General features: G+C 40.7%; 1 protein-coding gene across 1 annotated transcript; it reads left to right on the top strand.

Annotated features, from left to right (window-relative positions):
* Positions 1 to 5602: 5602 nt before the first annotated feature.
* LOC116847614 lies at positions 5603 to 6232 on the top strand. Its single transcript, XM_032822770.1, has 2 exons — positions 5603 to 5766; positions 5843 to 6232. Exons 1-2 carry the CDS (start codon positions 5617 to 5619, stop codon positions 6062 to 6064), a joined length of 372 nt encoding a protein of 123 aa, XP_032678661.1. The 5' UTR covers positions 5603 to 5616; the 3' UTR covers positions 6065 to 6232.
* Positions 6233 to 12797: the final 6565 nt, after the last annotated feature.

Here is a 12797-nt window from a genome sequence, read left to right as displayed (position 1 = left end):
TTTCTCGTTGGAAGTACGTAACAATGCTCTTGAATTGTACGTTCGAACAGTGATTTATAGATCTTTCTTCTTCTTCTCTCTATTCTTTTATCTTGTAAAATTAATCGTTTATGCAATACATGATTTGAACCTAGATTAAGATTTTAACGAATTTGCCGATTGGATATTTTGTTACGATACAACCACCTCGACACGAGTTCCTGCGAACTTAAATATAACTCACTTATATATGCGATAGAGAAGTAGTTGACTGAACTAATTTTTGTCGCGAAATAAATATTTATTGCCTATCTTTCTCTATTTTTTAAATAACATAGGCATATTGTTTCTTTCTACATATATATATATATATATATAACCTCTTAAAATCTACCTATTTTTGCATATATCATACATTTATTTGTTCCAGGCAAAAGTTTATAATTTAAAAACAATTATAAAAATCCACAAAGGTTATCAAAATTTTCTGACAAAATTGTTCTAAAAAAATCATTTATAGGGCGAACGGCTCGCTCCGCTTGTGAGTCGAAAATTAAATATATGTTATGACTATAACAAATCAGTATAAATTATTTGTAATTTTCTTTTCATCTTTGAAGATAACCTTGACATTAACATATGAGATATTGTTATAGTTCTCAGTATCTTTCATAGAACTTTTTACAATTTCTGTTAATAACTTTTTAATAAACAAGCGATGCTTATAAGTTTTTCACTGTTATTCAGAGTGATGGTCCTGATAACATGTGTTAAAGTCATAATTACATCATTGCTCCGTCAAACGCAATATTTACCCAATGTTTTGCTGAAATGGTCGGAATACTGACTTGCTCAATATTGAAATACTTATTGAATGAGTCTTTAATTATAATTAACGATAATTATCGTTTATCAAAAATATATGTGTCACGAGTTGTACATTTTCTACCGTAGGAAACGTAAATTTCGTGAAATATGTACAATGAGGCACCTTATGGTCTGGATACATGATAATCATGAAATTCAATTCAGCCAGGGGGATTTTCACGACGAGAATCACACGTGACTTATTTTCGCCTGTCGCGTCGCAAGTACATCCCGCGGGAAAATTTCACCCGGGATATAATCGCAAGCGAATGTTGGCCCCGGCCATTAAATTGATATTCCGTGAATCGGTGTCAGAAGCACACTCGATACTGTCTGAATGGGCTTGTTTCACCATTCGTTCCAAGGATCGAGGGGTCGCGTCCTGTCCGCGGAGAAAGCGCTCCTCCATTGAATGCGAGCAAACTGGCCGCCCTTTTGTCGAGGACAATGCCAGGAGCTTACGTTCGTTCAATATTTTCCGTCAACAGGCTGCACGCGCTCATCTCGTTATAAAGTCTGTTTGATCGGCAAACATCGCAGGCTCGATGCATGTGGCCTGGATAGCACAACTCGGCGCAATATGCCGCGCTCGCTCACGAGAAATGTCCGTCCCTTAAAAATGTTTTGGCGATAATTGCAACCGGAGTACACGCGTGATTCAGTTAGATATTTCCCCTGAACGGTATCGCGCGCCAATACTTAACTTTCATTCGTTATATGCTTATTTGCCGTGAATTCGCGAGACAAAATCTTGAATTTATACTGTGGAAAAAAATTTACTAAAAAGAATTTTTTTATCATTTTTTAGTAATACTTTTGTACACAACTGTGAACGTATTTTTTAAACAAGTGATTGTTGTATGAATATTTATTTAAAGAAAATGTTTCTTCCTATATTAAATACATGTTTCATTAAATGTCAGGAAATATCTTCTACAAGTTAAAAAATATTTACTACCAGTTAGCACATTTTCTTATTCTTTTTAATTATATTTTATGATATTAGGTTGGTGCAAATAAGATAGGGCCATTTTTAAAGAACAATGACAAAAAAGGCCTTTTTTGCCTACCGAGACAAACGTAAAAACATTATCATTCCTTATTCATTTTAATCAGTTAAATACAGTGATGCTATTAAAATTATCCGGGAACATCTTCTATTTTGAAGATAAAGTTATATTTCTTCAGATAATCCGCTATATTGTTACAAGTATTGATGAATACTGTCGGTATTGTAAAGGGAAATTATTATCTGCAAATATATTACACACCACGAACAAGTGCAGGTTATTTTCAATATCAATTAGATAACTGACTTCGGCTAAAACTTTCTGAATTTTACTCAGGAGAATCTCTTTGATAATATATATCAAAGTCAAAGTCATCAGAGGTGGGTCCCCTAAGCCTCAGTTTGACCGATAAAACGAGTAAAAAAATCAGAAAAAAAAATAGAACGAGAACAAACTTTTAATCAACCTCCATAGGTGAATAATCCACGCATCGATTTTTAAGCTGACGTAGGGAAGACAGCTGTAAAGGGGTGAAGAGGGAGTAGTTATGGGAAGAAGTGTTTTGTAGAAATCCCTCGTTCGTAGGAGCGGGGCAACGACATCGCGGCGTGGGGATTTATACATTTTGGGGTATTATCAAGGTAGCCGTAAGTAATCTTGACGGTTTGCATCTGTGCCCAATATCCCGGCGGCTGCCTTGAAGTCACCCCTCTCGTGCAGCCCTTGTGTCTGCCGTACGACGACGACAGCTCACCTACGCGGAGAACCGATGACAAACGTTGCCATCTAAACAAAGGGCCTCATGGCATACGCGCACCAGACACGCAATTTCCGCGCGACATGTAAATCGCCCGAAATGAATTTCTGCCAATCACGCACGTGCGCCAGCCGCGCGATCACGGAAGGTCCCCACGTTGTGAAGCGTATTTCCGAAAAAAATGCATGCCCACCTAACGAAGCCTATAAAGCGATAAAAAAATACACACACGCATGTATGTGTATATATATATATATATATATATATATATATATATATGTATTGTACACGTATATATAACGGAGAAAAGCGCGCCGCATTGTTGAAACGAAATAGCGTAGTTTATCGGTGAGAGTCTGTTTTTATACTCCTTTTTCGTCACGTTTTCCGAATCATTATTACACCGAAATTCGTTGTTTATGTTAATCCGCGTGGGTTATATTTATTTATTTTTTTCTTTTAATTGACTGCAAAATCTAGTAGTAATTAAAGACTTGCACGACTATGAAACTTCGAATGCTGTCCGGAGATTAGCATTGATCCGTGGCTCGCTCGCGCAAAGATCAAATTCGTTCAAGAAGTTGAGCAAGTGAGATACCCGCGTGTTTCGTACGCTCATCGTAATATCCATTCTGCCGTTGCCATACGGTATTTACGTTGCACGGAACAATCTAATATTTCTCGACGGCAAAAACATTGTGCGCTCGTTACAACCCAGTTTTAATAATATGCTCCTTCGTACTTTTTCGAGAAACGCTTCAGGAGGAATAAATATTTAAACATATTAAAAATACATGCGCCTGCACCGAATAATATAAGATAATGCCACGTGGGACGCGAATATTGAACGTTTGCCGAAGATATTTCTCGCGCATTTCAGCGATATCGTATATTTGACACCTTCGTCGGTGATGCGGTTCCGTCATTTGCGAGAGGACTCGACGTTCCATGCAAGATGACAGCGCAGAAGCGAGGAATTAAGCGGAACGGGCCGACAGGGAGCGAGAGGGACGCTAAGATTCTGCCTTTCGCGCATTCATGCGGCCTGTCGAATTGGGGCCCGAGATTCGCATACGCTCGCCTGATGGCCCATACGTCTCGCCGATACCGCCATTGAGATGATTGATGCGTGCCGTCACTCGGTAGACGCGACGACATAAATCAAAAGACCTCGCTATACGCGGCTGTGCTCTTTCTTCTCGTTTATTCCTCGATCCTTTCCCGTTTTCCCCTTTTTCCCCCTTTTCTCCTCCTTTTCTCAGTGTAAGGCACTGAAGGGCGTTATCAAATCGGCCGACAACAGAGGACGAGGGGATTAAATACCAAACAAGAGAGAGAGAGAGAGAGAGAGAGGAGCTTCGATTGTTGGGGTATGACGAAAGTGGTATGAGTTGACGAGGGTGCCAGAGGAGGTTGTATTACCGTATAACCTCCCTGGAAGAGCATGTAGGGCTCACAGATCCGCCTTGTACTCCCTTCCGTAATACGTCCCATGATAGTCATTGTCGACGTATTATCCGATTACAGGCGGAAAAAGAGCGCGATGCTTCGTTAATACCAGCAATCTAATAACGGCGAAAAAGTAATTCGTTTCCTCGCAGTTACATAGAATAGAAGAAGCACTTTTTGGTTCCCATTCACAATTCACATTAAACTAAACTTATCTCTCTTTGACTCGCTTTATCACGTGACTTTATTATATGACTTGTATTCATTCCCATTGAAAAGAGTCCGATATAGGACATGTCTGGTCAATTAAAGTGTTTGAGTTTATCTACTTTGTGATATAAATTCGATCTAATCGTTTAATTTTCAGCATTAAAACACTCGTTTTTTGGCTCTTAAATAGATCTCATTATACCTTAGTTAAAGTTTATCTCATTTTTGTGAAAAGTTACGAATATCCTTCGAACTGATGAGAATATCACGTAAAATCGATAATTTTCATGAAGATCGTTCTTTCAGTTAATAATTTCAACAGGAAATTATTTTCACATAAACGAGTTTGTCAGGCTGATTATTATTATAGATACCCAAGAAAGAATATTCATATTTATTTTCAAGGGATATTTTTCGGTTTTCCCCGAGAAGCCACAATAGTAACAAAAAAAGAAAGAGGAAAAAAGAATATAATTCGATGGAATCATGTAATGGTATGGTGTTGATATCATAAATAATAGTACGAGCGTTAAAATAGCTATTGGGCGCCGTTGTACGAGGTGAGTTGTCGGAGCACAAAGGTGAGGATTCGCGCACATCCATACACCCTAGGGGATGTTTTCGTTCTCACATTGTACATGGTATTTTGTCCTCAGGATGATGTATCGATAAAGCGGAATTCTCGAACGAAAGCTTTTAATCGCGCAAATGCGATGTGAGCGGCTTGTAAGTAAAGAAAGCGTGGCAGAAGTGAGGAGACTCCATCTTTATAACTCATGCCACAATCACGTTACTTCGAAGATATGTAAGAAATGAATTTGTGATAAATATGTATTATGTCTTTGTGTATTGTAAATCCTTTTGTTCCAGTGAATATAAATAGCGTTAATAATATCCAGATTTATATGGAACAATAAATATTTTTTATTCTATATTAATCTACAAGAATTTCTCTTTAATTTTAATTTTATTTAATTTCAATTTATAGTGCGTTTAATTGTGCAATATTCTCTAATTAGTCTGGTTATTCGTACTTTACTTTATTATATTTTTACTTAGAATAAAGATGCGCGAGAAAGAGGAGCATTGAAAAGTATATTAAACAATTCCGCCTTATTTTTAGAAGTGAAGTCGCATACGAGTTTTTTTCTGTGGTAATTTGCTCGAGCGCCCTTATCTGACGACATATAGACAAGTGACAATTTCATATCGACATGTGTCCAGAAGAACGCGGAACAGATAGCGAGACAAATACATTGTGAAATCATTAATTATTCTCATTAGGCAACACTCGACGTATGTCACGCAACTGATAAAACAGTCGCGTATAATTATTCATTGTCAATGATTCACAAAAAGACCGTTATTCATCAACGTAGTATATATATTGCTGCTACGATACAACGTAGGTGCAAAAGTGCATCATTCTGCAACATGAAGGCGGCAGTCGTACTTCTACTGTTGATCGTGGCTTGCGTTCTGTTCGAGGAATCTGTAAGTCTTAACATTTTAAGTTAGAATTAGCTGCTGTCCAAAAGTTTCTGGAAAGTAATTATTATTCTGTATGAAGGAACAATTTGGATGGAGAAGATGTGGATGGCGTAGAGGTTGGAGACGTCGTTGTTGGAGACGTAGAACTACCACGACCACGACCACGACCACTACGCGGCCATCTACAAATGCTACTCAAGCATTTTTACCCATTGCAGTACCTCCTATTTCCACATCTGGTAGAAAAAGGCGCGAGATTATAGATGATATGGATGATACACTCCCACCAATTATAATATAAATGTGAGGAAATTGAGACGTCGAATTGTGGAATAAAATAATGTAGAGATCCCAGGGAACTTCGCCAGAGCATTAGCAATTCTAGCACATTAATATTAATAATGAATCCAAGTAATCTTTGATGAAGCAATAAACCGCAATAAAGATGTATTAGATGCTTACATATAAACGTAATTTTCTCAATTTTCCCAACCTTCTGAAAAAAAAACCAACTGGACATGCGAAGTGATCTTCAGTAATCAAGACATTTCAAGCAGATGCTTCGATAGAGGTATATTTATAAAAATAATGTAGTAACTAGTAAAACGTAAGAGACGTAATGCGCATTATTAGACACATGTCCAATCTCGAGTTTTAAGTGTTATTCATACTGAAAGAAAAAAATGTTTAAAGAATAGTAAATATTTATTCAACGAGTACTAATAATATATTTACTTAAATAACAATTATTTTATTTAAATAGAACAAACAATTACCTCAATGGAAAAGTAAGGTTCTCTTAAAGTTTCAAGAAAATGGATTAAAAAGATATTTGAAAAATATTTTATATATTAATACAAGTAAATATGTTATTAATATTCACTGAATAAATATTTTTGTTGTTTTGTAAGTATTTTTTTCTCTTAATGCACTTCATAACTATTTTTTACCGATTTTTTCTTCAATACATAAAACGAAAAAACCTAGAGGAAAATCCGAGGTTGCTAGAATTTGTTCGTGCTCGGAGGTTTTTCGCCGAAAATGTGGGATTTGCGATGATGATGTCTTCGGAGCATATCGAGAAGCGGTAAGATATGCTGAAAGAACGACAAAGAAGACAGTCGTTGAAGCGCACGTTTCTACGGTCGGGGGCTTCGCTAGGTTAAAATTTATTTTTCCACGAATCGTCTCGTCGCACACGGCCTCTAGTTGCCGAAGTCGCGATATTCCGCGTGCGTTATGCACATACGAATACATCCGTACGTAAATCTGATGAGGGTGAAAATAGCTATTCACATTTGGTTCCGCGTCGACGGCGATGACGACTTCGAGACGTTAAGGAGAAATTTCCTTGGTGCAAAAATTTTGAGAAAAGAAAGTACAGAATATAAAATAAAATGTATACATACAATAACATTAGTTGTACAAAGAAAGTACAGAATATAAAATAAAATGTAAACATACAATAACATTTATTAAGTATTTGACTGTGCTCTCAAATGTTTCGTAATTTCTCTTCTTGACGATCTTAATTACTTGATTCGATGTTCTGGTGTCGCGTAATATCTGCGTAATATTTGTCACTGAGGAAATTTTCCAAGATCCAAATGTTTGGACAACTATATATAATGACAATAATAAATACCACTTAGATACTTTATTTGTAATTTATAGCACTGAGGCAACTTGGTTCCTAAAGACTCAATTTTTCTCAATTTTTTACTTTAATAGAGCTTTTCTTACTCTGATTAAAAATTTATTCTCTCTCTCTCTCTCTCTCTCTCTCTCTCTCTCTCTCTCTCTTTCTCTCTGTCTCTCACTCTGTCACTCACTTGCTGTTCCGTTAAAACGAAAGCAGCGTAACTGTGAAGCACCATTACGCAACACCGTTCACTAAACTGAAACTGCTTTGAGATAATCCTCTTTTTGGGTAATCGATTTTATTTTATATTTTTTTTTCCAATAAATGCTTCGATTAAAAGTGCAAAAGAGTTTTAGCACAGTAAAAGCTGGCAGAGCGTGGTCACGTCAGCTCGCTGGCGTAACCTAATTTTCAGCGATTAAATGCAACGGGCGCGATAATGCTTGTAAATTGAGCGAATTATGCCACCGGCGCTGGCACCCGACGTAGCCCCGTCTGATTAACATGCACGTTACGCCGGGTAATGCCGTTCGACCTGACATTTGCATTGGTACGCGTCGAACGATCTGAGATTTTAGCACGTGGATGTCTTGAACGAGTAGAGTCTTGTAAGGCGTGTAAATTGCTCGATGGCCGGTAATGATTATTGCAATGAATAATAAAATATTATAATGCAAAACGGATGGAATGACGTCTTCGTTCTTAATAGATTGACTGTTTGCGTTAAAACAGGGGTGAATAACGACGTTAATAAGGAATCGTCTTACGAGAAATAAAATAGATAATCGTCGCGGAACAAATCTTTCGTTCATGTTGAAGCACTGTTTCTTTATTCGAGCTGCCTAAATATTGAGCAATATTAATTTTTGATTAATTGATTTTGTTGTTAGGAGAAATTCGCTTTACATGGTAGTTCTTTCATTTCACCGACGCAATGTACCGGAATCTTCTCGAAGGTGACACGAATAGCGACGGAAACGTTGCTTGACATCGACCTTCGACAGATTGTTAGTTCGCGTGTTCAAGCAGTTCGCCCTGTTACCAATTTCCTGCGCGCTACCAGCTATTGAGATCTCGGCCAGGTGAAATCATGGCTACCTCTAGCTTCGCGGCAACGAGAAAAGAAATCGACTCTCATCTAAGCACCGTCGAAACTTCTGCTTGCGACAGCTACAGCTTTTTCGTTCTTCCGCCTCATTCAGGCCCCGTGTGCCGTGTTCCATCCCAAGTCCCTCTCTCACCCTCACTCTCACCCTCTCCTCTTGCCCTCTCTCTCTCTCTCTCTTTCCTTCTTCCCTTTGCTCTCGTCAGCCAGCACGGTAGTCAGGATTTACCATCTATGTGCGACGTTTTCACTGTTGCGTATCGAATCAGAGAGCCGGCGGCCTCGCTCCCAACCCCTTCGTTTTGGCCTACGAGTGCGAATCCTCGAAATGCGTGGGACGGAAAGGATAGGAGTGGAGGAAAGGGAAGCGGTGGAAGCACCGATTCGAGGAGGCAGGTAGACGAGGGATGGCGCATCGCAGAGGTCGGACACCACGTAAATTGCATACCCGATTGCGGTCTACTGAAGAGTGGCGCCCTCCACCGAGTATCCCATCCTCCCATGCCCCTCTTCAACCCCGGTGCCGACCCCAAACTGGATCTAACAAGCCAGCGACCACAGGCTAGGTTCGGCTTGCAACAGGGTCACCACCTCTGGGGACCGCCGGCGGCTACAGCCAGTGAACTGTCCCTTGTGTGTCCTGACTGCAAACCCGCTCGGTGAAAATCTTCGAACCCACGCCTACCCCCTCGTCCACCCAACCACCCGCTCGTCCTAACAAGCCCGCTTATGTCCACTCGTAAACCGCCACGATGCACACAAGAAGCGCGTTTTCCTCCGCGACGGTGGTGCATGCACCGTAGCTCGATAAAGGATAAACGTCGGCTCAAATGAAGATCGCCACGACTGGCTGACAACTGGTTTGCCTTGATATTTGATCGTTACACTTCCGCCGAATTCGACTGGATCTATCGCATTCGCGACGAGAAGATGAGAGACACCGCAATCTGATAACAATTTGCGCAAAATAGCGTTACGGAGGAAGAGAAGTGTCGCAGTGTAAAAATAGTAACACTTAGCAGACTGTTGTCGCGATTGTTATCGCGACTACAATTATCACGCCAGAACGAGATAGCTGGGACTCTTTGACGAAGATATAACGAGCCGCGCTGCATTGCGTAATGATGTTGTCACAGTGTCACTGCACGAGACAGAAAGCGGCGCCACCCGCTGATCCGAAGAATACGACCGGTCCGACCTGCATTCTAACTACCGCTTCTTACAGATACGATATAAAAGTAGTTTGCTGCGTAACAGGCTTCGCGCGTCAAGCGTGGCTGACATCCTCAGCGAGCAACTTGAAGCGGGTAAACTCGAGTAATTATCACGCGAAACACAGTCGATTACTGCGGACAAATCTAAGTCGGTTTTTATTCTCGTTTATCACTGTCAAAAACACCATAGAGTCTTGAAAACGTTACTCAACAGACGTCTTAAAGAGCTCTTAAAAATATCTTATCTCAGACGATTTTATGGACGTTTATCGAACATTTTAAAGACTGTGTATGATTGTTTACATTACTATGAAATTTATACATACTATTGCTATAGTAAATATCATAACAATTTCTTAGTCTTTGTGAGTGTCGTGTACGTGAAGTATCTCAGACGCCTTTAAGCTTGATCTACAATGTTATATTATTTGCTTCCTATCTCTTTCGTCTATCGAACATTTTGAAGACGATATGAATGTGTACATTACCAACTAAGAGATTTATATATGCTATTACTATAGTATATATCATAACAATTTCATAGTCTTTGTAAATGTCGTGAAGTATGTCGAAATTTTGTAAAAGATTATTAAACAGTAAGTTTTTATAATTTGTTACTTTTAAGTACCGAGTGAAAATTTCCTTTCTCGCATACAGATAGTCTTTGAGAATAATAGTTTGACTATAGATTTGCTCATCCATTCTGTTCAGAAGTAGGTATCAATATTTAGGAAATGTTGATGATATCCAGCATTGCATGGTTTAAATTTTAAATCATGTACTACCAAGTATCACTATTTGGCAGCATATGTTCTAAAGTTTAAAGTATGTGTTGAATATCATCGTCACATCATCATTATTCGCTACTTGATTCTAAGCGAGTGGGCGCAACAGTGTGTATATTTAACACGTTTGCTGTCACGGTTTATTTGACAGATTCTCTTCAGAGACCAGATTATATTTCTTTTCGTGTAATTATGCAAAACAAATTTGGCTTGTTTATATGCAAACAAAAATATCGTTGTGACACATATGTGACACATATGGTAACGAACATGTTAAGTAAAATTGGAAATTTTTAGTAAAGATGAACCTGCAATGAGAGATCAGTGCATCATGTGTGACGCTGGTGGCGAACGTGTTAATAAGAGAGGAAAGAAAGCATTTTAGCAAGCAAAGGAACACTTATCATATAGATAGAGGGCCGATTCTTTACTCCGCTGAACGCGTAAGGAGTCTTTATCTACTGTTGGGATTTAAAAAAAAAGAACAGTTTCGGGATTTCCTATTCCGAAATCTACGAAGCGGACTAACCACACACGTGAGAGAGCGCGTATATCGACGATAAACTCGCAAATTCTCTTCCCACGCGGAAGAGTCTTATTTTTGCAGCATTTTCGAAAGTTTTTCGTTATTAGATTCGTTAATATGTATTCTATCGTGGCGCGTCAGAGCAGGCGAGAATGGCCAAGTGGCATTGCGAACTTTAAACGACGCCATTAATGCAAAACAGTAGGCTTCTCTCGATGATTTTTTGAATAGCTTTCAGTGCGTTACGACGAGCGTTATAGGAAGCGCGAGACTCTGAATAAAGCATAGCACCGTTCCGCGACAATCTCCGTTAGACTTTCGCGACGGTAGTGTTAGAAAACTTTCGACGCGCTCGTCCGCGGCGCGGAATTTACTCGGGGATGATCCCGTAGGACCAAGCCGATACGTCAAATGCTAATATACTCGTTTAAAATAAATCCAGAGGAATACATATCGACGTTCGTCGCGCTAAGCAGGGTTATCGCATTAGCTGCGAGAGAGAGATGCGGGGGACAAACTCCAGCGGCTGCGATACTCGTTCTTCCCTTCCCGCCCCGGATAAATCGGGGCCCTCTTAAGCCCGCTCGTGGCAATCGCAGACATCTATCCAGATGAAACGCCGGCAACCGTCGCGGGATAGTCATCTACTGCGGTACTTTGGCGGGGACGTTGTGTTTCGGATATCGAAGAGAAGAAGGAGACGACGCCGAAGACGAGAGAAGAGCCGTGACGGAGGTGAGAGTTTGTGCGGAGGTAAGAGGCTGAAGAGCCCATCTGGCTTCCAATCAGAGCGTTGCCACCAGCACATGTGTTCACGGCACGTTGGAGGTGGCGGCTCAATCAACGAGGGTGCATCCCTCTCCGACCTCCTTCGTCACCCCTCACTGGCAACTTTATATCACATAATCGAGCCTTGAAGCCGCCGCTCCGTATCTCGTTTACCCCTACCCTTGCCCCGCATCGACTTCCCGTACACTCTCTTTCGCCCCCATCTTTCTTTCTCCGTTTCTTTCGACGCGTCCTTTCGTCCTTCAGACTTGAAGCCGCGCGCTCTCTCCCTTGCCTGCCCTCTCTTTATCTCGCTCTTTCCTATCACTTCCGTTTACGACCCTTCATCCCTCTTCCTTCCGTCGATCCTCCACTTCGCCGTTCTTCACATCCGACCGTCTCTTTCCCTTCCCCTCTCTTTCTCTCTCTCTCTCTCTTTCTTTCTCTGTCTCCCTCTTCTCCTACGAGCGGCTCTAACGCACATCAACGACAGTACCTAACGGCGCTAACGGTGGGATAAGTAATTGCACGCGTCGTGCGGGGGAAAATGCATCGCCCGTTGCGAGAGAAACGGCGTGGTAACGGTGAAAAGTAATCACCCGCCGAAGCTGGTATGGAGCTACCTGCATCGCCGGCAACTCGGCAGTGAACCACCGGAGCGAACTATCGATCGGAGGATCCGGCCGGCGATTAGCTCCTCGAACGAGCTCGACGAGGAGAGCGAGGACTATAAATCGTAATATACAGAGTTTACGCGCAGTCTCACGTAATTATTGCGCTCGGCTCACGACCACGGCCGTCTACCCCGTGCTCTTCCGTTTCTTCCTCGCGGCTCGTTCATTTCCGGCCTGCGAGGAACTTGCGCTCTCTCATTGGCGAAACGCGATACCAGAAGTAAGAAACACGAGGTAATAACGTGGTGCGCGCGTGCGAGATATTTCTTCTTCTTTTTCGTTTAACTATTTTAAGGTATGAGAAGTTTTGTATAATTAAA

This window comes from Odontomachus brunneus, unplaced genomic scaffold (assembly GCF_010583005.1).
Source record: "Odontomachus brunneus isolate Ranch 3 - 2012 unplaced genomic scaffold, Obru_v1 Obru_scaffold_081, whole genome shotgun sequence".
In the NCBI taxonomy this organism is placed as follows: domain Eukaryota; kingdom Metazoa; phylum Arthropoda; class Insecta; order Hymenoptera; family Formicidae; genus Odontomachus; species Odontomachus brunneus.
The sequence above is the reverse complement of the archived record's forward strand: the minus strand, read 5'-3'. Positions and strand labels throughout refer to the sequence as shown.

Bases quoted from the DNA above. Each gene is read 5' to 3' on its own strand.
- LOC116847614 (XM_032822770.1), top strand. From the start codon at position 5,617: ATGATTCACAAAAAGACCGTTATTCATCAACGTAGTATATATATTGCT. The intron at 5,767-5,842 runs GTAAGTCTTAAC...TTCTGTATGAAG, and splicing joins GCGTTCTGTTCGAGGAATCT to GAACAATTTGGATGGAGAAG.